Below are 26,635 nucleotides of genomic sequence, written 5' to 3'. Positions count from 1 at the left end.
AAAGATTCAAAAATAAAAACAATGATAGAAATAAATTGACTAAAATAACTTGATAATAATAATAACAATATAATGAATGAATGGACTAGAATGGCTCAATAATAAAACAGTTGTAGAGATTAACTGACTAGAACGATTCCTTGCTAAAAACAAACTTTGCTTTGCAGTTCGAGGTAGTTTGGAAGCAGTGATGGCGTACTGAAGAAATGAGACCTCGTGGACCACAGCAAAACACCCCGATAGTGGTTCTGTAGCGAAGAAACAAAAATGGTAAAATGATTTCTAAGCTTGATTTTGGATTTGTTATATGAAATAGGAAATACAATTTACCATTTTTTTTCGATTGAACTTATGCATGAATACTCTGTTGCTGCTGTCACGCCAAAATTGGTCTGGCCAAAATCGGTCCGGCCGGATCGATTTTGGTCGTAATCAAGCGCCAAAACTGGCCCGGTTAGAGTTAGAGTTTAGGAATAAATAAGCGATTTTGAAGGCCGGACCAGTTTTGGCCTAGCCGGACCTGTTTTAGCGGCTGTTCCAACGCCAAAATTTATCCCACCGGATCAGTTTTGGCACCGGACCAAATTTGGCGTTACACTGCCATGCATTGTATCAATTGTTACAATTTACAATTGAAATCATGTATGAGAGGTTTATTCTGAGTTGTACACACTAAATGTTTTGGTATAATGGGTTCCAAATTTTGTCGTTTCCTGGATTTAAAGTGACATTTGACATTACTAATAGTAAGGCCAGTATTGGTAAATGACCAAAATGCAACGATTACAATTCTACATATATATTTACCCTGGGTGACAGGTAGCGGTGTTAAGCAGCAGTTCGCCAATTGGGGGACGTCCCACGGCAATCTTGCATCGTTCTAGTGACGTGGCCTTCTCAGTAATGTCGATTTCTTGCGCGCTGTTGGTCAGATACAAGCTCACAGTCAACAGATCGGGATTATTGCTGCTTAAAAGCTGTAAAAAAAGCAAGCGGTGTAATTTAAACATTGCCAAATGCAATGAACGAAGCATGCACACACATAAGTGTGTTAAGAACTGTGATCTAGCCGTTCTAAAGCTGCGTTTTGACCAACAATTACAGTACATCGAAAGCCATCGTATTGCCAAAATGCACGTCGAATTTATTTTTCGGAAAATAATCTGTTCTTATTATATTGGCATGTTTTGAGCATGCGAGACTTTAATCCAACTATTAGATTACTAATAATTCATGATAATTTCTTGACATTTTAGTAGTGAGGAATTTTACATTTGTGTTTTGCAGAAAGTATGCCGCGTGTGCTGAAAGGGTAAACACACTGCTTTACAAAGTTTCAATTTCCGTGTGAAATCTGGCGCTCCACGTAGCTAACGAAACTTGACATATTCCTTTCTACATTTAACAACAGCGGAATCTTTGAGCCTACAATTTGCCGAAAAGCTAAAACGCATCCGGTTGCACAAAGTTTTATTAATCAGTTGTTCCGATGACGCGTGTAAGTTTGCTTGTTTGACAAACCAAATAAAAATCGAAAGGGGATTGGATGAAATGGGGATAAATGGATCGAGCCTTCCGCAAAAATAATAACACTGTATTTTTTTCAACTGTCGAAATATTCCGCGTCAGAACAATTACCTTTTCGTGAAGCTGGTTTATTAAGGTGGCGAACCAATCAAAGGACGCCACGTCACGACACGCCCATATTAGGTGAATACGCCGGAGCTTCATTCGAGATATTTTAGTATCGTTCGTTCTGTGGAAAATATTTCAGGGGTTATTGCAAGCCGTATGAATTTTCTGCATAAATTTAGCCTATTTTATCTACAAATTAAGTCATTGATGTTCAAACTATACAAAAATTAGGTTAATGGCAGATCTTACAATTGCAGCACATCGACTATTTAAAACTAAAAAACTACCAGCGCGAATTAGAATAACCATTTTATTCCATATAGCCTTCAATCAACATAAAAAAAACAAAAAAAAATAGTAGAAATAAAACGATTATTTTTACAGTTTGTCTGGCTTTCAAAAAGTTTTTAAACCCTTTTTTCATTTTTTTAAAGTTTTAATTTTGAATCAGATCGACAAGTTTTATTAATGTTATATTGATAACCATATGTATTCAATCGATTTACTGCAAATGTTAGAGGTGCCTACTTAAAAAAAATATTTTCGAAAAGCGTACATTTCTACTCACAGGAGAGTATTCAGAATTGACGCAAAGGGTGTAATTCCGATTCCTCCAGCAAAGCAAACCGAAACCTTGTACTTGTAAATATCCTCCATAGGGCTACCGGTAGGACCCTCGACGAATATCGACGGAAAACGTTGAATTTCAAGTGAGTTTGGTTCAACTATTGACTCTTTGCCAGTCATCGCGATTCTAGTATCCATTTCAGCACCACTAGTTACGTCCTCAAGGCTAGAACCGCTCACATTATCGTATAAAGAAGCCACATCTGGGTCCAACGGCTTCGATAACTTCGATGGTTCCATGTTAAGTTGGCAGTCGGCGAACGAATCGTCTCTACTGCATCGTTTTGCTGTTTGCTGATTGGTTGGAAAGGTGGGCGTGTCGGGGTCGGCTTGTTTTGGCTTGTAGTTGCTCCAGTCGCCGTCTACAACTAAGTCCCTGAATTCGCCTGCGAAAAAACGGATTTGGGTTGTTTTACATATTTTAAAATGGATTTCTGTTTTTTTAAATGAAATTTTTATGACACAGTGACATAGATCAATTAAAAAATATTTTATGTTGCCCTGTTTATCAAACTATGCAAAATAAGGAGTCTGTAAGTAATCTTATGTAATAAATTTGACGCTTTTAGTTGAACTATTCATACATTATATAATTAAACAATCTATATACACAGACATGTACAACTGTGATCCAACTTTCATAAACAAAAATAAATACACTGTGTTTTTGCATTTTTACGGCAGCAGGAAAAGCAGAAAATATTACCAATACTCTTAAAGTACCGTACACATTTTATCTAAGTTAACCAACTTTTACTTATATTTGATCAACTTACTCGTCCAGTCGCCCAAAACCTTGATGTGGATTCCGAAGGTCGGGTCTGATTTGCTGGGTACCGACGTCAATGTAAAGGGGTGACTCTCTATCTTAGAAATGGACGGACAACGAAGCCAGATGCTCTGCAGAATTAGAAATAAATTGTTGTTTTTCGAAACGTATCGCTTTTTTGTACCTAGTTCCGAATGTGTTTGTATCTCGCATGAACACAAATGTGTGTGTATCTTTCATTGAATAGTTGCGAAGTTTATATATTTCATCTCTTTAGATTAATCGTGTTTAGCGACTCAGTGCACGGAATAGAATTTTCGTTTAAAAGAATATTTGCGACAAAACCGTTTGTAGTGAACAAAAACATGGGACTGTTGGGCCACTGACACTCGAAAGTTGTTTATCACAAGCAAATAGTTTATATACTTATAGTTTATATACAGTAGTATATATAAACTGAAGCTAAATAATTAGTTAAATACAATACTTAGAAGTCAATTTCATAAGCACAACCTCCAACCATTATGCTCCAAGAAGTACAATGTTTTTTAACCTTTTAAACAGGTCCCTGTCTGGAATAAAAATTTTAGCCCACGTCAAACCATAATGCGTACAGTAAATTGAACTTAAACGTACCTGCCCCGACTTGGCCTTGAACGATTTTTTCGCAATCTTCAGTTCGATGACGTCACCTGCATGCTGCTTGTATCCGATGATCGCAGCGTCGGTGGTGGTTGCAAAGAAGTGACGTAATGTGCGCTCGAGCAGGTAAAGAAGAAGCGGAACGCCGATCCAGATCCACGTCTGCGGAAGAAAGTTCCGCGTTTTACTGTTTGCTCAAAACGCTTTTAATAATCCGATTAAAGCAAAGTTGTTACGGAAAATACAAAACTTTCGTAACTGAACCACATTTTTGGGGGATTTTTTTTACCGTGAAGCAGAATCCTTAAAGTTTTGTAAGGTTTCAAGGTCAAAAAGGTCGTTTTCCCTGAGATATTTTAGATTTGTTTTCTCTACGTTCGCTGGTTGTCTAGAGATTCTTTAATGAAAGTATTTAATTCAGATTTTTCGTTCGAATAACAGAATCTGCCTAAATCCGAATGGTGAAAAACAAATGATTTTTGGCTCGGACCAGAATTTCGTTTTATTGTTTTCGAATTAAAATGTCATACCATTCGAGCGCACCACAAAAAACTAAACATTTAATAAATTGTTAGTTTCAATTTACTTTGGGTTTTCTTTCTCATGGTTTAGGAGACATTTATTCGATTAAACACAAAACAAAAAATTTAAAAAAATGTACGCCGACACATTATATGATAATATAACAAATTTGCAGCGCCCAGCTTTAAACTATTTTAACACGGACTACAAAATTTACGGTCACATAGGAATAAACTTATTATATATTATTCAAACTAAAAATAACACTTATATGAACCTCTTTGGGGCAAGAATCGAACTTGGGTGGTGGCTGTTTGCATTCTGCCACATCGATCCACTTTCCACTCACAAACACGCGAAAAGAGTCGTTCTTTTTCATCATTTTATGCTCAGGAATCGGCTCCGGTTCAGCAACCGCAAGTGGGCGTGAGAGAGAAATGTCCTCCAATTCATTAACCGCACGTGGGCGCAAGAGGACGTCCATCGGCTCTGGCATTAAGTTGATCATTTTTTTCTCGTTTATGGCGATTTTCTTCGGCATTTTGGGATTTTCTTCGGGGTGAGGGTGGGGCTCCGGTTCCGGGAGTAAAATGGGGGCGGTGACGTTTAAGGGGGAATCCCCAAGGGGCACGAAGCAGCCTGGTCGGTGTTCCTTTATGTTTGTTTGATATTTGATAACGCCGCTGTAGAAAAAAAACAATGACTGTTAGCGAATGATAGCCCCAGCTTGTGCCTACAGTAGCATTATGAAATAAGTATTTTGTGTTACGGATTTGTGGGTTTTATTCATGTAAAAAAAAAAATTTTATTTCATGTAAAAAATTTTTATTCATGTAACAAAAAAAACCTTACTAAAATTGCAATGTTGCAATTGTTTGTTGTGTTCAACGGTCAAAATTTTACGTAGTTCTAAAACAATTAGTATTTAACCCTACAAAACACATATTAATGAACATACATCCAAAAAGAAATATCTAACGTTACAATTTTTTATAAATTTTATAGCTTAAAATCAATAAACCTTCATTCTAGTAAACGGCAATAAAAACATATTCCATTTGTTACACGATACTATTTACCTTTAAAATTATAGTTAGGCTAAATCCTAAAAAAACATTTGTGTTACTCACTCGAACCCGTGAATGAAGAGGAGTGTGTAGAAAGCTATAAAGAGATGGTGAGTCTTCCAGAATCGTGTGTGGCTGTTTTTCCTGGAAAATAGTAAGAAATTAAACATACATCCTTGAAAAACAGCATGCAAACTGGAAGGGGTCATAAAAATCAAACTTTAAACGAATAAAATTGGTAAATAGCCTACGTCCGATTTTGAAAAATAAAAAAATAAAAAAAACGAAGCATATACCAAGCAAATTGTTTTATGTGCAAGAATGAAGATAAAGTTCAAAATTCACTACGATCCGACAAATAAACATATATCAAGACTGGCTGGTTAAATAGCTAAATACGCTTTACGGTTAACATACTGCAAACCGTTGTATATTTTTTGAAATACTAGAACCATTTAGTCCTAGTTTGTGCTCAATTTGACCAGGGTGTTGTACATACGATCGATTGTCGATTCGTGAACGATTGCGTATCCTAATTTCCGGTTTCGCTATGCACGTATATCCCATGTATACAATGGCAAATACCCAATTTTCTAAAAAAAAGCCTAATGAAACACTTTAAACCCGAATTATTTGTCAAAAAAATTAAGTCAAGTAATTTGTCCAAAAGACTGAAGTCAAGTCTCGGGCTTAACAACAAGAAAAACTTTTGTTAACATCTTTCAACTCACCTCATTGGTTTTGAAGCGTAAACCGAAATGAGAACAACACAAGTGACCAACATCAGACCAGTTATTCCCGCCACAGTTGTCACCAGCATGAGAAGTGGGTTCTAAAACACAACAATATCTTCAGTTGTGTGAAATATTTTACTACCGCTAGATGTCAGCAAAGGTGCAATTTATAAACTTCGGGGAAATGTTGTTGTTTAGAAAATATTTCGGTAGAACAACGCGCTGGAATTTAAAACGTCGATGAAAGAAAGAAAAAAATAGGCCTATTCTGTCCAATTGAATTTAAATTAATCCTCAGTCTCTCAGCTGGCTCAAAATGTACACCTAAAATTTATTGGCTAAACGTTGACAAAACAACATTGCAATTTGATGATGATTTAAAACGGAGGTAATTTCGACTAATAGGAAAGAAAATAAATACTTGTTTACTAAATTGAAATTAAATATCAGTCTCTCAATTGCCATACATGTTCAATTGTTGCTTCCATAAGCTATAATTTGACAAAACAACGCTGAAATTTGATCATGATTTAAAAGGAGATAATTTTGACCTAATATTTAAATTCCTGCTCAAATAATAATTATAGAAATCGTATAAAATGGGTCACGGACTCCATAGGTTCGTAGTTCGATTCTTACTTAAGAAACTTTGATTCTCACCTGGTCGGCGTACTTTGCCACGTTGAGGTCTTTGTATCTGCTGTTGAAACGCTTCGAGAAGAAAATCGCGTTGTACGCGTGCGCTCCACAATGGATGGCTGTGTGACAAAACAAGAGCAATTGTTATCACGTAATTTTGTACTAAAACAGCTAAAACGGGTTTTGCTGCTATTCGAGGTGAGAAAATGTACTTTGAAGTGTTTCGCTCGGAATCAAAATACCGCGACATGATTACGTCATTAAATGTTCAGGTTACGTCAAAATTCGGAATTTTTTGACGAAAAAACATGTTTTTTTCCTATATATATTTATTTTTGCCAAAGTGGCTTAAAACTTTTAAATAGTAACCTCGGAGGAATTTTTCGTGTCGTCATCACAAAATTTGTTTCCTGTCAATCAAAATATGGAAAAATGAATTTTGGTAAAACATTTTAATGGATCTCTTTCGCTGTGGAGATGGTCGCAGTTCCATTCCATTCGTTCTTTGTAAAGGCGTTCATAGCGACAATTATGGGCGTTACGTCAAATTTTTGAAAACTGTTTCGACTAAATAAGTGAAGCGATGCGAAAAATAACCTCAATAATATAAGATACCAAAAGTTACTCGCTTTTTTGCAAAACAACTATCGTGTTGTTGCTTTGGGAGAATTTCATTTTCTCAAAAATCCAACTGAAATACACCGTCGCTACCTTTTCGAAAAACAAATTCCAGAGCTACAGATTAATCTCGCGCTTCCTTAAATTCGCCCTATCTTAAACCCTGATTCATTCTAACCGAAAGTGACGGAGCATAAATTATTTTCAAAACACGAAAACAGTTTTGCGCCATTTAAAGTTAACGGGAAGTGAAATAACATAAGAAACTAGCACACTACTTTCAATTTATCATTAAACAGGACTTTGTCAACTAAACATAGCGCTCCATTTGGTAAAATTAATAAACTTTTGCTGCCTAAGATTGTATCCATTGTAAAATTGTTCTTCCGGCAAATATTTTTTCATTGAATGTACCAACATTTTGCTAGCATATTCAGGAAATCGTAAAAAGGGCAATGATATTGCAACGGGCGAAAAAAACATACAGCAGTCAAACACTTTACTGATTGCATCGTCATTTAGTTGCAGCAGTTGCGGCTTGCGTAGTGCACCACTTGCCTAGAACAGTTGGTTTAGGTTTTTATAGTGTATTCTTGACTTTTGTTGTGTTATGTTTTTAGATACTGATGATGCTTTATAGCGAAATATATTTATCTTTTTATAACATCCAAACAAACTGATTTTCGGTTTGCTAAGTTCTATACTTAGTTTAATCTTTATCATTGATGTGCAACCAGAATCGTTTGTTTTCACACTTCGGATTCAGGAAGATTTTGTTATTCGAAAGAATACTTTGATTATTAGCAGTTAAACAATAAAGAAAAACACTTGGTTAAATCTGGCAGTGCAATTATGAGTTGTTGCAGAGTTATAGAACTTGTTAAGGGTCGGCATTGGTTATGATTAATAACTTCGGATATTTGGGGTTACGCAACGGCCAAAAGCGTCGGGAGGAACCGGCGCAAAAACTCTGCAGTCCTGGAAATTTGGCAACATCAGTCGCACGCAACAAGGCCTATAGATGTCCGAATACGGCGTGCGATGAACTGTGGTGCGTTGTATTAAGAACCGCACTCGATGCTATCGTAAACAGACCTGGCTGTAGCCTTGCCAAATACAGCCATTCTACCTTGCTAGCAACTCACAACTGACAGCAACATATTTCAACGAGGTGCCACCGGATATTGGTGACCGCTGTATAGGCTCAGACTCATTTGGAAGGCTACTGAGGAGGCGTACCGATAAATACAAACAAGGTAGAGAAATATTCAACAGTCCAACAACGCCCTTGTTCATTACAAAGAGGCTACAACACCCAATTCAGACTACAGCATCAGAAAGTCTGAATTATGTGTAAGAATCAAAACATGAACGATTTTTATAGTTCTGTTTAATTTTCATGGGCCCCAAACAAAAAAGCACAGGTTTCATACTCGATGTTATATCTTCGTTTGATTCCTTGGCAAAAAATTAAAAAATTAATTACACATTTAAGTCTTAATTTGAAAGACGAATCTTGTACGCTATACGTGATCTACAAATTATTGCCAATCTAGTAAATGTTCTTTGGCATAAACTTGACTGTTTATTTTAAAAGCGTAAATCAAATGGTTAAGATAAAAAAGAAAAAAAAAATATTTGCGAAAACTGTGACAACTCCAATAGAAACAAAGTAAAACTGCCAGCTAAATAGCTTTGGCCCAGGGGCAAACATTTACAAGTTTTATGTAGAATCGTTCATGGCTATATACTTATTGTGAATAAATAATATAGCCCTTATTGCAAACACATATTGTTTTTGGCGACGTAAAAATAAGGATACGCCCTGCAACTGAAAATATATCCTTTTTTTCACCAAAGACCATGTTAAACTGTGGACTTTGAACCCAATCCATTGATATGAATCGCCGTCAAACGGGTCATTCATTCTCAATCAATGGAGCGATACTAAACACGCTATTTTGGTACACGCCCAGAATTCAAAGGTTCCCGACCCTATGTATGGTTTATCCTGCTTGAAGCCACGCAATATGAAGTGGATTATGGGGTATTGGGGTACAAAGCGCTCGGGGTTATGCGAACACAAAAGAGGCGGGGGTGGGGTATCCTGGTACCAACATAACAGCTGCATGGGCGCATAAGTGTACTATGGCGTTTAAAGAACTTTTTACTTATGTGACCTTATCCGTAAACCACGGTTTCGCGGATATTAAATGGGATTTGCCAATTAAAAACCTGAACTACGTACGACGTACTAAGAACATCAAAGCCCATACAGTAGTAGGTAGCATTTTGTGAACGTTTTAAATAAATCGTAAGCTGTAAATAAATCTTATCCTGGTACCTACATAACAGTTTGCTGGGCCCATATGCGGGGTAAATATGACGTTTAAAGAAGTTGCCCGTAGACAACAGTTCTTTTTACCGCCAGTTTTAAACACGCACCAAATCAAAACGTAAACTAAACAATAAAACTAGTTTTAAAACTGAGTGAAACACAAGATCAAAACTTTCTTCGAGGAATATACATTTCGTCTGAGTACGTTACGATAGTTCTATTTAGCCCACAAATCGCCAAGATCATTTTTCTAATGATGAAAAAAATGAGTAGACTATAACATTTATTTTACTGAACCAAGAGGAGAATCCGCTTTACTCCGCTGTCATGACATTACTGTGGTAACGACTCTTACATGTATAAGTGAAACACTTGCTTTTCAAAACAACGTCTTTTAAAATAACAGTATGTCAGGGAAATATCAATAAAAAATGCAGAACCTTTTAATTAACCAAGTGATAGACGAGCAATTTTTCGGTACTCGTAACTCGAATGAGTCGCTTTTCTCTCTTGTAACTATACGTGGGTGATCCAACAATGAAAACAAACCCAAGACCACACAAGTAGTCACCCACACAACCGTTGTTTATACTCGCGAAACAAGCCCTTAAACGATGATTTCGAGGACCGTGTGCGTTTAAACATAACATAACAAGATTGCACAAAGTTCAACAAGATCATTACTCATCACAGTTTTTCCACTGATGACTGAGGGAAAGTAAGGTAGTTTGGAGTTGTATACTATACCCAGCCTAATTATGTGTCAACAAAAAAAGTTCATTTTAATAAAAATCTGATAAAATATTCATTAAATCAGTCTTATGCGCTTCAAAAATAGTGCTATACACGTGAAAAACAACAGGCCATTTTTAGCTTGGGTTTCGACCAAATTTTGAATCTTGGAAACATTTCATCAAATGACTGAAAAACAGATTAATTGTCCATACAATCATTAGTTTTGTAATACGCTTTAAAATGTGGGCTAACGTGAAAATATCAGCCTATTCACATTATGTGCTTCGCCAAAGGGACTTTAAACCGAGGCCGGTCCATAAGTGCAATGTTGGCTAGCTAGATGAGTCATCCACTTGACTCAATTGAGCTACAAAAGCTTATATTAGACTCAAGTCTAAATATAGAAAGGACATTCCCAGCTGGGTTGGACGTTTTTCAACACATTTAGGCGCGAAGATGTTTAAAATCCGAGTGGTTTTGAATGAATCGCTACGTTTTTTTACATTTATTGGTAAAGGTAATAAAAACTTTCAAGAGTTAATTTAAGATCAAACTAAGTGCAAAGCTGAGAAACCAATAAAAATTTTAAATGTAGGCCTAAATTATATTTTATCCTATGAGAGCATGTTCATCAACATTTTAATTTTCATTTAAAGTTTCATTCAGACTATTTTATTCAAACTAAAATTTATTTAAGTACACTATGCACGGATCTGTAATTTAGCTTGAAAATAAAGAATCTCAAAGCCAAAAAGTCCGAGTAAATTGAATCATGTTGATTAAGTCGCTTTGATACGAACTTGTATTATCGTCACATTAACTGAAGATGATACAAGTATGTATCGAAATGTCTTCATCAAGATGAGGTCGATTTACTCGACCTTTATGGTTTCGACAAAATTATTTTGAATAAAATAATTTGCTTGAATGCGTTTGAATTACCAAATGAGTATTTGTGGGTGGAAAGTACAACCTGGTACCCAAATGTATTTCTACAGCCTATTTTATTATCCTAAACTGATTAATAGCCAACATGTTTGACGACATTTCGACTTTTCATCGCGCGACGTTTGTCTGCCATTCCGCGACGTTCCGTCATAATTTGATTGTCATCGTCACAATGCCTCGTTTGTTTGACAACAGTCGCCGAATCGCGATTTATCGTTTGGCTCGTGTTTTGCCCACAAGCACCAGTTCTGTGCGGTCTTAAGCGTGGGAACTAAAGGGGGTTGAAATTTGCGAGCATAGGTATGTCCGATACTTGATCATTTGTTCCGATATCCGATATTTTGGACAATATTTTTGCGATCCGATTCGATACCGAATGACGTCATTACTATGCTCAAACAAGCAAAATAGATGAAATTAAAACGTTCAATAATTTTTTTTTCTAGGATAATATGCAAAAATTTGCCTTGAAATTTAGAAGTTTAACTTATGTTGTCAATCTATTTTATTTTTTGTACCGATACTGCCTTGGCATCGGGTATCGGCTCCGATCCGATATTATCGGACATCCCCAGTTGTGCGCTCGCGGTGTATTTTCTCGTTGAAGTACTTCGAGTGAAGAATTTTTACGTTTCGGAGTACGATTGAAAAAAAGTAGAAAAACTTCAATTGCTTATAATAATTTTCAGTCAAAGGATCGGGTTTCTTGGAATGAATAAATTTGTGAGTTTCGCTAAAAAAGTTAATTTATTGAAAAGGATCTATCTTTGACTTGTATAACCTTAAACAAATATACAAAAAAAAAAACAGTTAGTCAAACTCGCTTTTATATTTCCTGTCCTAGTGAGATGGACTTAAAAAAAAAGTTGCAATTGCAGCGACGCGTAATATTATCCAACCTTCTATTTTTAGCACACAGGTAACTTTCGAGTTTCCCGACCACAATTCAATCGCGTTTCCGACCAAACATTAACAGAGACAGTTGCCCGGCTGTCCCGTGCACTGCGACATGCTCAGCGACAGCAAACCTGTGACGTAATAAAGAGGATCGCGCGCGCTGCTTGCCGCTTATACGCACCGGTAATTGCGGTCGGGGAATTCGGGGCGGCCATTGTCGATCTTGTTTTGTAAATGCGAAAGTTTTTTCCGGCCTTGGTATGATACGGGCAAACGGGAAGCATCCACTTGCGCGTTGTGACGTCACAGTGGGCTTTGTGCAGTTCTGGAACTCGAAATGCGCGGGAAGAGTTTGAAAAACATTTAAGGGAAGCCGGGTGGGATGTAAATAAAAGCGTGCGGTCAAAATGCACGTATTCCCATAGCGCTTCTATGCAACCAAATCTTTTGTTATGATGCTGGGGTTATAATTGCCTGTGGTGTCTGGCTTCTTAAGCTCCATACCGCCTTTACTGTTTTGATGTTAGTATTGCTCGTTTGATGCCTCCGATAATATCGGATCGGAGCCGATGCCCAATGGTAGTATCGGTACTGGTCCGATACTAGGGTGGTATCAATGCCGATCCGATGGCAAATTAATTTGTGCATCTTAGTCGAGGTGTGCAATCTCGCAACGTTTTACAACAATATTTGACCTATGGTCGTTTCAAATTATCTTTGTATGTTTTAATTTAATCTGTTTTTATTGTTTGAGCGTATGGTAATTAAATTATCTGCATCGGATCGGGCGGCCGTACGTTTTTTTTTCCAAAATATAGGTCAGCGTGGTCCAACTGCAGGCCCGCGAGCCAAAGTTGGCCCGCGAGTTCAGATTTTTTGGCCCGCGAACTGATAGTCAGTTTGGGTTCAATCTGCTAATTTCACTTCAATTTTTGTTTTTTTAATTTTTTGGTGTTGAAATTATTTCATAACTACCGTAACTGAACAAAGGTATACATTCTATAAAGTTAGTATATATGCCAAAGAGCATAGAGCATAGACTATGTATAATTTGCCAGCAATAAGCCTAAGAATCGCAATTTAAAAACATTGGCCCGCAAGATAAAATAAACCTTTTTTTTGGTCCGCGATGAAAAGTAGTTGGACCACCCTGATATAGGTTATCAGTTTTGAAATAAAACGTGAAGTATCGGACTTTCCTATAATTACAACTTATCAAGAAGACATATCTGCAAATAATTACTTAATCAAAAGTAAGCCGGAAAGAAAAAAGAGTGGCGACCCGAGGATTGGCGTCAAAAAACGATTGCTTCATTGAAATGAACCCGGAAATAAAGGCAAAGAAGATGATCTGATAATGGCTCTTAAGTACTTTAAATTGCAACTTGTGCGCCCCGATGTTGCAAGCCTGCAAATTTGCGCGCTACCTTACACAAAGCGCGCCCTATAAGACGCCGGCTGCCAATATGTATGAACTGCGTTGAATGATTGAGCATATGCGGTGGAAAATCGAATCGTAAATTGGGGTGAGTCATAGCAAGGGGACAATGCCGTTCCTTGTGGCCCTGAGGTCCCGGGTCCAGCGACTTGACAAGTTACGACACCTCCAGGGGAATCGGTAAACCCCGCATTACTCATTCGCCTCGGCTGCCTTTTGTCAGGCGATCTGGCAAAACGCAAACTATAGGACGAGAACTGGGTTTATCGATGGCCTTTTTGCGGCACTTTTTTGCAAATTTGAAAAAAAGGTAGGTGAGTTAGCTTTTGGCTGCTCATATTCTTGTCTTTGTCGCATTATGCTGCTGTAAGTTGGACTGGTTGAATAAGAACCAAACATGGGTGGCATACGTTTTTGGCTGGCAATACCACATTGAATATAAATCACTCCCAGACGACACCCTGCAATTTTAATTCTACAGTTTGCCTAAAAAAATTGGACTGTTTCCTGCTATAAAATGTTAAGGTAAAAATCATAAAACTTTTCAGGTAAAAACAACCGGCATATGTGTTAAAAGTTGAACAAAGCGATTGCATATTAAATTGCTCTTTTATTGTTCATTGCACTTGATTTAGTTAGTAATGAATTAAAACTAATTTTTTTAGTCCTTAAACCAAAATTTGATTTCGCAATATTGCTGTTGTGTGACATAAGCGCTAGGAGTTGAGCTCAGAGTTTAATATTGCAGGTCAAAGGTTTGCAAAGCATTGCAGCGACCCGCATTGAATGAAATAATAACTTCCGTACCGGGCATTAGGCCACGAATTAACTCGCATAATTGCTGTAATCCCTCTTAATAACGATGTCATAAAGTAATATAATTGAAATTTATATTTAATAATGCACAATTCGTTATTTAAAGCGAGTTTCAGGTCAAGTATGTGTTGAACAAACGCGATTTAAATTATTGCATGAGGTGTCGATTTAAAATGACGTGATGCTTTATTTTTCAACCGGTTTGAGCATTTTAAACCAAGCGAGGTTCAGAAATATTTGAAAATACTTTAACAGGGTCGAAAGTTGAATATCCCGCACATCACAAGATACCGAGTGCTCATTAAAGACATAAGGGCGCAGTCTATCGACACTTAAACACCGATAACCGGCTCTTGAACGCTTTGTAATCCAGTCTTCCAAGATGCAATTGAGCTGCTCTCGAAAAAGCACTTGCAGCACGCTTACCCACTTGACGTTAAGCGATCTGATAGGCTCAGCTGATCGTCACACGGGGTTAAAGTTCGCGACCCCTCGTTGCGGTTCGTTGCCGTTGGGTTGGCGGGCGATTTGGATTTGGGCGCTAATGTGTTTTCTTTAAGCAGTGGCGTTTTGCGATTAACATACCTTGTCGCGCATTAGTTAGAGGCGTTTTAGGCTTCGGCCTCATCTGTCTTTCTAAATTGACTTAAACCTATACTTGAGGTCGAACGAACTTTTCTGCACTTGGATGAAGTTTCAAGTGAAAATTCAACCGGCAAATATCAGGTTTCAGTTAAGTAGCCTCGTAAATGCAAACAATGCCCAAAGCAATTTATTTTTGGGACGTAAGGTTATTCAAATACTATCTACTTTATGTGGATATATATAGCATGGCTATATTGGAATTTCGATAAAATTCACCTTAAAATACTCAGCCCAAACTGAATTAAAATACCCCAAAATTTGTGAAAATATTGCATTATCCTAACATCACGTTGCAATTTTTTTGCCTACCATACCTATACTTAAGTTTGAATAGCTTGCAATATACAATGAGATTGACTGCTATGATAGGTGGCGTATTGGACTATATGTTATCGATAAACAGTTGTCGCAAACTTGACATTTAAGAACATGGAGCAAAAATGCTACAAATTGTGATTTGCAGTTCTATTAATACGGGTTTGCAATTGCTTGCATAAAATCAGAGTACAACTTCAAAATGAGCAGGTTCTAGTGTCAGATAAAACTGCCTCTGGTTCTGCACGAATCTGTAATCAATCTCATCGACAGCAACGTGAAATTAACTTGCTTTGCAGCTTGGCTTGTCAAATTGCACACGTGTAGGAATGCAGCTCATAAAGTGCGTTAATTCGGCACGAAACCGCGTGACTGTTAGGCAGTAAACACTTTATTGTTAGACGAGACACTCAATGTGTGGGCTTGGCCCGGGAACAACACCTACAACTACATTTGCTGTAAAAACAAACGCCGTAAAAGGGATTAGAGGACCCCTTAAAATGCGATAGAAGACTTTAAAGCCCTGGGTTGACTTGGGCTGTATGGGTCACATTTTAAGCTAACTATACTTGGGTGAAAGATCAACTTAGAAATTATGGATAATTTGCGGCAATAAATGTTGTAGGTTGTAGAAAAACGTTAATGATATATAAAATAGCACAAACATGAATCGTTAACATTGTGTACGAAGGTTTTATATGATTAAACAAAAATTATCCAACTCGGCATAGTTGAAAATTGCAGTTAGGCTGAGAATACGTATCAAATACTAAATAGAGGTGAATAATATTTCTTTAAACTTTCAAAAAATCCAAGTATGTAAAAAAAATAACTGTACAATTCCAGCAAACCTTAAAATACAATTCAAATTAGGTTTAAAATAAAGCCTTCCACTATCTAGATGCATTTTTTCAAACCGACTCTCTACACTTCAAATATCACAATCAATGACGTCACTACGAAACGGATCCGCGTTCGAGTGGCACCTGGAACTTTTGGCCTCCCGCTGGCGCACTCGGGCGCCGGTACGAGCCAGACGACCCAACCCTTCAAAACAACGTCAAGTGCACTGTTGCAAAACAATGGCGGTAACAATGAACAATGGCGGGAGTCGCGATCTATTTGTTGGAAAAGATGATTGTGGGTTTGGACACAAAAGCTCCAAGCAGTAGATGGCAATTAAGGCTTCAGCCTTGCTGCTAGCTGTTAGGCAACTTACTGTGCCATGTACGCGTTAGTTTGAGTGACAAGCACCTGCGCCGTTGTGACGTGATAAACGCTTGCCTTTCGAATGCATCTTTTAAAAAGTGGTATTTGGATTTAAAGCGCTCAGTCTGACGACAGAAATTGTTTGTTTAAAGCACTCTGCTGTGAAAGTTACGCGTATTTAGCGTTTGCTTTTCTTAATACAATTCAAAATTCGTCAAGGGGAACGTACTGATCCCCTTGCCTTATTAAAATAAGGTACCTCACCAATTTTAAAACAAGAAAACGGAAAAATTTTCACGGTAGAAAAATTACCCATTTAATCAGTACTCATACAAACTTCTAACTGTAGACTATACAAAATTTTAAGACTATTAATCGATAAAAATTGGAAGGATGTACCCCAGATAATAATCTATCGGTAACAAGATGTTGCGAAAAACTTTAAACTTATTTACGGATTTCAGGAGTCCGCGGAACCAGGTTAAACAACCACTGAGTTTAAGGTGACGTATTTGTTCAATTTGCCATTGAATTGGCGTCCATTGAATATGTTCGTCACCATTAAGCCAGTCTAAAGAAGATGTAATTAAAGCCAACCTACCTCCTGGTCAAGTTACGCGGTTATATAACGCCTTATTTAGAAGGATAGTCCTGCCTAATGCGAATTTCTGTAGGAAATGAGCGGAAAGAAGTGCTTAGAAGCCCAGTAGTAATTACAGGTGCAAGGTTTCGATAAACGGCATCGCATCTATAAGGGCTTTTGTCGTGAAGCTTTAATCTGGCGCAAACGTCACTTTACCGCATGAAAAGCTTCTCTTCTGTGGCGTTTCTCAAATATTGGCAACGCGCAGCTTATTTCATGATTGGCTGTTTAACTTCCACAAAGCTATTTCAATTTGTTTGTGCAAAAAAAACTAGATTTTTTCTTCCACACATTTCAATTTTTGTGGAATTTTTTTGACACATTTTGTTTCTGTCTATTTGTTTAGTCAGGCAGTTTGTATATAACTTTTGGCAAGAAAGAATAGAGTTGAAAAAATAATTTTTTTTGTTACAAATGTTTTGGTTTAAATAAACGTTTGTCTAATTTCTGCATACGAAAATTCAATTTTGAAGGTATAGTGGTTTCACAAAAGTAAACAGTATTTAATTCGCCAGTCTGGGTCTTGAAATAAATTCTGAGCGAGTGGCGAGGTAAAAGGTTGACAAGCACTAATCTACCGCATCAGCCTTCCCGCGATAAAATCTACCGACAGTAACACTTCTGCCTATCCACTCACTCTCACCAGCTGGGCAACTTCGCACCTGTGTAGGCCGCGATAACCTAAACAGGATCAAGTCTAAACAGCGCTTTTTGTACCTATCTTTGTGAAGTTTAGTTTGTATGTACTCGATTTTCCCCAAAAAAGGTTTTTAAAGCGGAATAAATGGGCGTGAAATTTAAAAAGGAGCAGATTGAAACTTAAATTAGTTTAAGTCTACAATATTTATGACTTGTCAATGCAATGGTATTATGTGTGTATTTTGGTGAGTCAGATACTCCTTCTAAAGTTGTTTAATACTGGAAATCTAGGCGTGAATTTTAAATTTTGTTGCGATGATGTTGTAAGTAATTGTTAAACTATAATATTATCGGTTTGCTGGTGGGTGGTGTGTATTCTAGTCTCACATACATGCTTTCGTTTTTATTTGTAATAGGAGTAATCTATTTTTCAACCATACTTCAATCTTTACTTAAAATCCTAAAATTGTACTTGAAATATTTTAAGTAAACAGTGTTTACGTCTTGTCATTACACTTTCAACGTGTAAAAATGTACTTTTTATCCATGTTTTTTAATACACTGAAAGCCATCGCAGACTAAACGAATCTGTCAATCAATTTTGCGATGAAGGCAGGCTAGCAAAAACAACTAACCTGCCGTGAGGTCCGAACTCAAACCCTGCGGTTATACCGCAAAATATATGTAAGTGTTTATCTTATGGGTAAAGCGTGACTTCAGAAGGGCTAGATCACAGTTGTTGAACACGTATTTATGTGTATCTTTTAATATTTTTTAATATTCGGTTATTTATGAAGCGACGGTGGTCTTCAAGTTGTCAAAGCCACTAAAAGCCTTTATTAAATTCCGCCTCGCCTATATCTCTGCAAAGAGCCAAGTCGGCACATTTGTCATTCCTCGGATTCCGGCATCCGCCTATTAGCGACGCGGCGCAGATGTCGCCTACCAAAACCGCGCGATCTGCATTATGCACGTCACAATGGCTGATGGGCGTCGGACGCGCGACGTCTGAAAGTTGGCTGTCAATCAGCGCATAGTCGGGCGCCAAATGAATCGGGCAAAATTGATAACTCTGCGGGACTTTCGAATGCCGAATCCCCGCAGAAAAAAGGGCTAGTTCGACTTAATGTGCAGCAGGCCTGTTCATGCCTCCAATACATGATTCTACGCTTTTAGTGTCGTTGTCGTTAATGTGTAGTCTTTTTATATGTTCAAAATGATTTAAGAGTTATTCGAAACGTTCAAAATGATACCTACTACTGTATGGGCTTTGATATTCTTGCTATATGGTCTTTTTACCTTTACAATTAATTCAGTATATTAACTTGCTAACGTATTCTCGTTTTGATTTAATTATTAACCCTGTTGAAACGACGGCTTAAAACTTCGAAAGAGAGTTTTCTATCTATTTATCGTATGTTCCGCAACCAATAATAAATAATATAATCAGCGCTAAAATGAAACTAACCTTTTCAATTGTCAAAAAAACCTTCGGGTGTATTTACCAACAGTTAACACCCACTGGTTTAGGTATTCAAAACATGCCAGATTTGGCGGCCTAAGTACACAACATCACTTAAGCTCAAGATTTGCTCTTTATTTGGGGTCGTTGGGTTTAAAGGGGCTGCAGATATTCCCAGGGGCTTAACCCATATTGGGCCCCAATTCCCAGATAGATAATATAACCTATTATATTACGTTATACTACGTGGCGTGTTTGCATGTAAACACAGGGGTCTTCGGCTTAAATATTCGCAAAACGACTTCTGCGTCTGTATGCGATTTCACATAACGATGAAATACGTAACACTGAATATAGACTAAATGCTCTCTAACACCACTCGAACCGTCTATCATTCCGAGGTGTACAATTACATTTTAACGTCGAAAGGGAGAGAACGAATTTTGGGGTCGGTGACCTGAATGCAAAGCGAGATATTTTGCTGTCAGTTTGAGATTCCGACTTGAATTCGCCCCAAAGCCATCGAATGTCGTCGGACTCTTGAGTAATTCGCTCGCATTGTGCGCCCGCCTGTCTGACTGGCTAATGTAATTTGCAAAACGCCGTCAAGGCGAGACGCCTTATGTTGCAAGGCTATTCAGCGAAACTGGCTTGACGTGTGCCGTGTTTGCATACAATAGATTTGGTCCTGGCTTTGTATGCTTGGTTGGACTGTGATGAGAGTCGTATTTACTTAAGTCAGGTTACAGAGCTGTCCAAGCTTGGGTATTCATCTAATCTTCTAATGAAGGGTTTCCCAACCTCTTTCGGACCACGGACCACTATTTCTAAATCTGATATTTCGCGGGCCGCAGTACAAAGGAAAAAAATACCACAAAAAAATGACAACATCAATGGGGCGGGTGCGATTGCTTCTTTCTGCATAAATCATCAATTAGTTATTTGTGTTACACCTGTATTTTTCGAATGGCGATAAGCATATATGATTACGTCATAGACGTTTTTGTGACTTTTTAAGTTATTGTCATATCGCCATGGACCACCTGTGCAGTCGTCGCGGACCACCAATGATCAGCGGACCACAATTTGGGAAACCCTGTTCTAATGAATCACATCATAAACATATTTTTCAAGTAGTTTGGATTTTAACTTGAAACATGGGGAAATCTTTAAAGAAAGATTACTATGAAATTCTGACACTTTTAGAATGGCAAAAAGTTTCACTTAAGCGTGAAAAAAACGTAATTGCTGAAAAAAATAACCCACTAAAGCAATTGTCTTATGGTTTTGGTGAGTAAAAATAACAACTTGTGCTTTATTAAAGCAATAATGTGAATAACAAACCTGTGAGAAGGCACAGCAGGTATCCGCAGTAAATGTGGAAGGAGCGGCTTCGATCCAGCAACCTTCGGATTTGGCGACCAACACACTACAAAATAACAGATCACTTGTTTACAAATATAATAAACTTGTTGTTTTGTGGTTCAACAAATGTGAAAGTGAAATGAAGTATAAATCCATAAAAGGCGATCGCCCTAAAACGTTTTTTTAATTCGTTTTAAATTGTAGACCAAAATTTTTATTTGGATGTTATAGACCCCTCAGGGGTCCAAGCACCGCAGTTTAAAAACCTCTGCTATAGCTAATCGCCTCTTATTCAAGGCTGTACTCTCCTGCGTTCCAATGCCGCACGAGGCAAATTTATCGCCCACTTCACAATTCGCGGTCGGAAATTGCCAATAGAGAGCGCATTGTCGTCTTTATTGTCGCAATAAAAAGCGCCCAAACCGACTCCCCCCCCCCCTAACACCCCCCGCCTTGCGACTTTCCGTAAATTTCCGGCCGCGAAAAGCGCGATTTACGTCACATATTCGTCGGGGCTTTCGTGTCGAGAACAATGGAAGCGTTGAAACGGCGGAAACGATCGCTGTGTTCGCAACAAACCAAGTTATTCATCGCCGTAAATTATACAATGGCAAGTATTTCGTGAAAGTCCAGGTTCCCAGCTCTGAGAATCTGTTATCTTGGCTGGTCGAGTTGTATTTACGTGTTATGGAAAAATAAATCCGTGAATCGTAGAATCTCTTTATTAAAGAAATATTCGAAACGTTCAAAATGCTACCTACTTCTGTATGGGATTTGGTTTTCTTACCATGTCTGACTATACCCTCTAGCTCCAGCAATTATGCCCCACAAGAATCCGTGAGGACGCCAAAAAACGCATCAGCAGGCTTCATTCGTCGAGCGGCAAACATCACGATCCACTCCCCCAAAGATAAGCCAAGTAGCGTATTAATCGCGCAAAAGGAGGGAACAGAGGCGCAGGGGGAGGGCGTATCCGTCCCTTTAGCCAGCTTAACTGACCTTAAATTAGTAGTCCCACAATTTCTAAAGGTTTTATTTAAATTCTGCAAAAATTTAGGCGTGGTGTTGCAAAACAATATTGGTTAAGGTCAGACTCTAAAATCTTGATTATATTTGAATAGGATTCACGACTTAAAAAAATCTTGGAAACCAATACAATTTCGGTACGTTAACCAAAATACATCCGACTTTGTTTTAAAGCTTCACTTTCAATTGAAAACTTCGATTAAGTCCGAGACGTCAAAACGCATCAGCTTCAATTGTCGAGCGAACAGTACGCTGCACTCCCCCAAAGATATGCCAAGTAGCGTAATAATCGCGATAGAGGAGTGAACAAAGGCGCAGGGGGGAGGGCGCATCGGGCTCCGACCATAATCACCCGGAGCAAGGAAACCAAGCCAACGGGGATTCCCCGTGTGGCGTCTCGCTGCGCCGATTTGTTTGTTTACAGTAGCGGGACGCTAGCGCCGCAGCCGGCTTAAGGGAGGTGCAACGAACACGTGCTAATCAAGCGGCGTGTTTTCTTCTTATGGCTGCTCCAAAACCTCGCTTGATTTTGAAAAAGCTATCTTTTTTTCTGCACCTAACTTTGTCGCTTTGTAACGCTTTTGGAGTTTTTTTAGATGAAACGTTTTGTTATTCTTAGTTTTCCGATGTAGTCTTCCTTAAGCCAGCTTGGCTGACCACGAATCAGTTGTCCCAAATTTCTGTATAGGCTTTAAGCGCAACGCGCAATACACACACGCCTTGCTACCTTTCCAAAGCAAGATTTCCTATTCTTGCTTTTTGCCACGTTTTTAACAACAAGCTTCAAACGTTTTTTATCATATTTTTGTTTCCTTTAACAAGTTAAAAGCTGATTTACGGAGATAAACGTTTTAATTTTTACATATTTATCGTTTTATTCCACTGTCTGACGATGTGTTTGCGAGTAAGGCAGGTTAGTTAAAACCATCCTTAACCGGTCTTAGGTGGTTAAAAGTGCGACATTGATTATATTTGAACCATTTTCGTGAGCAGCCTTGTTTTTACTGCAGCGCAGATTTCTATTTGAGTCTTCTCTGAATTAAAGTGCTTTGGGAGAACTCGTATAAATGCCGTAACATTGCTTGGATTCGGGCAAAACGATACACGAAATCGCCCTAAGGTCTGTTTCAGTACAGTACCCCTTTGTGCAGGCAACCATGCAAATGGTTTAACGAATGTATGTCGAAAAATGCGATACAAGGTTTGGCGTATTATAGTTTTTTCAACTTTACGTAAAATAGGCTCTTAGGGCACCTTTTGACCGCGGAATATTGTGTCGTTTAGAAAGAGGGTTCGTTAAGCTGAAAAAATAACCACTAGTCTTAAAATAATCGGTTTTTATAAATTTTTTTTACTGTTTCCCTGCATAACAGCGTTTTTAGTTCGAAGTCATTTAACCCCATTTGTACTACAAGGGTTGTAATAAATAGTGCGTAATGGCTAAAGGGTCTGTTTCAGGTTTTGAAAGCCACAGTAAAGCTCTAAGTTTCTGGTTTTACTGGAATGGTTTGCCATTTTGCGTTTGTGATATAGTTGTCTGTTTTTCAACCTGCCGGTACATTAAAATCACCACAGTTTCCAAAATTCAATAAAGGCAAACTTACGTGGTTGAGTCCTCGGCAAGTTGTAATTAGTCTCTTGCACATTGGAAGCAACAGGGCGCTACAGTTGAGGTTGATGCAAGCTGCGCTGGCTCGACTAATGCACAGTCCGTACTGCGGACACATACATGTTCAATGTTCAGGTTTCATGTTATGTTCTATTATTTTACGTTTATTGTCCCCTAACACGAATAGGGTTTAAAAATTAGGGCGTTAAAATCGCACCAGAAAAAGGATAACAAGACACTTTTAACGTTTAGAATTTTTAAATAAAATAAAGTTAGTATAATAATTGTTTTATGAAACATTATACTATTAATTTAAACGATATTTTTACGCGTAAACATATCAGGCTTTAGCGTACGTTATCTTATTGTACAGGATCATATTGTTAAAAACAATGGATCTTCGGCCGTTTACAAATAGAATTTCATAAGTAAACTTGCAGTATTGTCTTTTTGTTTTATCAATTTTTACGTTGGTTATATAGAGCTGTCTTACCCCGAGCATTTGATGTAAGTAGTAGAACTGGGGTCCTGTGTAGTAATACATGAAAGTGAAATAAAAGAGAGCAGAGTTCACACCGAACCACAATATCTGTAAAATGAACAAAATCCAGCTGAAATCAAATGACGGGCATTTATTCGGTTATGGTGATTTCTATCTCTAAAAAGTAACTTTAGCGGAACAAAGGCACTTCAGAGTGAACTTAGCAATTTGAAACTTGACGCCTTCGCCTAATTTCGCTACTGTTTCAGCCTTTTCGCTTTTCCTGCACTTAATCCCGTCTGTCGGCGCTCATTAAAACGAAAACCACGCGCCATTCTATCCGCCCGCCCTCTTACATTTACCTATCGATCATCCGCTCCAAGAAGAAATAAACTTAGAACGGATTAGGGCTAGGAAAGTGTCGGAAAGGTGCCGGTTTGATGGACAACCGAAGAGGTTAGATTACTTTGGCTGCGAATTAGCTTATTATATGAGAGTTGGAAGCCCATTTGGAGGATTGATGACTTTTTGTCTAGACAGGAGTGAGTATAGATCAGGGATCGCATATCGCTCTACTTTACCGGGCGAGCAAATTGCCAATTTGACACGTTCCAATAACCTAAAAGTCCGGGTCCAATAAGGCACGGATTATAATATAACGGATGGAAAGTAGACTTATAGGATTTCGTTTCCAGCACTTTTCCCTTAGAACCCTTTAACTTGTCAAAAACGACTTAACTGAGACTTAGTTCAATTCAAAATGAATTACAACACTGTTAAGTTGACAATTTTGTTTTATTTTGTAAATGCTACGCTTTATTTGAAGAATTTGATATGCTGTTATTTCTAAACAAAGCACATTCAAAATTTGGTAATCAACTGCAGGTTGCAGATTTGCAAGATTCGGGGGCCTATACAATCGTTTATTTTAACGCTGCCATTAATCCGTCCATGGGGCCCACCACCCAGACCTGATTGATTCCAATGCTCCTAGATAACGACGAAAAGCGATGCGGGTTATTTCAAAGCACACCAATAAATTGAAGGTTCTTGCGTTTGTATTGTGTACCAGGTTCACGGAGTTGAGCGAACGACAACAATGCTTCGAGGTCAAACAATAGCATGTTGCGTGAGTGTTTGAATTGCGGTATCGCGACGTATGCATTCCGACTGAAACCACGGCTTTCCGACCAAGTCAAGTTTGCCAAGGCAAATAGGAACAATAGAGGACAACGGGCCTTTAAAACGCCATCCCCGTATAAATTACTGCTTCACTATATGCTTTTAAAGGTATTGAACACATGCCATGCCTATTCCTTGTACTTTAAAAATGGCATCGTAAGTATATCTTATTTAAATAATTTTTTTCGAGGCGGGGCTAATATGGTTCTACATTCATTTAAGCATCTTAAAAAAGTTTGACCTTGACAATAACATTACAAGACCATTCCGCTACTAATTATCAGGAGTTTTGAGGTCGACATTTGGTTGTGTCAAGGTTCCAATAATATAAATTCACAACATTAGCAAGTCAAAAAAATCACCAAAAACGAGGCCTAAACGGCGACAAAACAGACTGTTAATAATGCGAGCCCCAAAACCAGCTTTTAGCACGTGTTCGTGGTCGAGCGACCTTCCATAAAACATGGGAGGCTCGACGAAAAAAGGGCGACGCAAATTCCAGACTCACCGCCGTGAACAATTTTAGTCCCTCGTTGATCAGATAGAGGCGAAGGCGACGCAGCGTCGTTTTTCCTGGAAACATTTCGTTCTCAACGTTGTTTTTTTCAGTTGCACGTCAATCAAAGTCGGTCGCTGCTGAATTACTCCGCGGCGTTTTGAGTCCCGGTTGTCGGCCAACTTGTTGTGTCAGGAAAAAGGCGAATTTCATTCAAGCGATATCGAAAACTCGTTGATTTTTTACTGTTTTAGTTTCTAAATAAAAACAAAAAACAAAAGGTTTGCAACAAAGTCGTGCAATTTGCTAGAATTTGCGTCTTTTAAGTACAAATTAGGCTTTGAAAATGTTTGTTAAAAAGTTTCTCCGCTTTGCATTTGCCATGTCAAGTGAAATATTGGTAGTTTTTCTGCTACGGTGCATTTACTCGCTTTTGTGTTTAACCAGGATGTTATAAAACGACGCCATTGAATCTCATTCTTTTCCCTGTAAAAATCAAATATAAATTTAACTTATTCGAAGATTTACGCAATCCTAACTATACGTTTGCCCTTGGCATTATTCAACGTTGTTATACACTTTGTTGTTCTCGGTTGGAAAGCGCAATGTTGATAGGGTGGCAGTGCTGTAACGAGTTAAGTCAATGACTTGACTCAAGTGCACTTACGTAATGGTTTACAACGTTTTATTTTTATGCCAGTGACTTTCATTGGAGTTGAATTCCTTTATAAGGGACTTGACTGGGATTTGAGCAACTGATGAATAGTACTAGTACTTTACTTTTTGCAAAAGACCCGACTTAAGTAATTTCAAAACGACTTGTTCACAATACTGCAACGTGAAGTATGCCGTTTTTTCGCTCAATCCAGGCTTGCTGCATTTATTCCTTCGATCAAACTGGCTATAGACTATCCTGCAATTCTATTAAACCCCGCCTATTCACTGCAACTGCATTGAATCCACACTTATACGCACGTATATAATGAAAACAAGCCACGACAACTTTTAAATCATCTGCAGCCACACACTTTGCCTGAAGCTCCACTCGCCAGACGGTCGCTGGCCTACTGCGCGACCATGTTGGCAAACCGAGCAAGATATATCCTCTGCTTTGGCTGTTAAGAGAAAGGCCAAGCGA

General features: G+C 38.2%; 1 protein-coding gene across 1 annotated transcript; it reads right to left on the bottom strand.

Moving 5' to 3' along the window:
* Positions 1-127: 127 nt before the first annotated feature.
* LOC146137327 (NADPH oxidase 4-like) lies at positions 128-25,631 on the bottom strand. Its single transcript, XM_083393866.1, has 14 exons — positions 25,510-25,631; positions 23,832-23,927; positions 23,334-23,444; positions 20,683-20,767; positions 6,657-6,754; positions 5,994-6,094; positions 5,326-5,406; positions 4,473-4,878; positions 3,668-3,835; positions 3,039-3,162; positions 2,204-2,648; positions 1,639-1,756; positions 808-977; positions 128-248 (listed from the first exon to the last, which is right to left on the bottom strand). Exons 1-14 carry the CDS (start codon positions 25,582-25,584, stop codon positions 128-130), a joined length of 2,199 nt encoding a protein of 732 aa, XP_083249992.1. The 5' UTR covers positions 25,585-25,631.
* Between the last annotated feature and the right edge of the window lie 1,004 nt (positions 25,632-26,635).

Source organism: Ascidiella aspersa, chromosome 7 (assembly GCF_963924565.1).
Source record: "Ascidiella aspersa chromosome 7, kaAscAspe10.2, whole genome shotgun sequence".
Taxonomy (NCBI): Eukaryota; Metazoa; Chordata; class Ascidiacea; order Phlebobranchia; family Ascidiidae; genus Ascidiella; species Ascidiella aspersa.
This window is presented reverse-complemented; position numbering and strand designations above follow the sequence as displayed.

Excerpts from the sequence above, each read along its gene's own strand:
- LOC146137327 (XM_083393866.1), bottom strand. The coding sequence starts at position 25,584 with ATGTTTCCAGGAAAAACGACGCTGCGTCGCCTTCGCCTCTATCTGATC. Across the intron at positions 4,879-5,325 it reads CTCTTCATTCACGGGTTCGA|CGGCGTTATCAAATATCAAA; the intron begins GTGAGTAACACA and ends TTTTTTCTACAG. Across the intron at positions 978-1,638 it reads TAAACCAGCTTCACGAAAAG|CTTTTAAGCAGCAATAATCC; the intron begins GTAATTGTTCTG and ends CTTTTTTTACAG.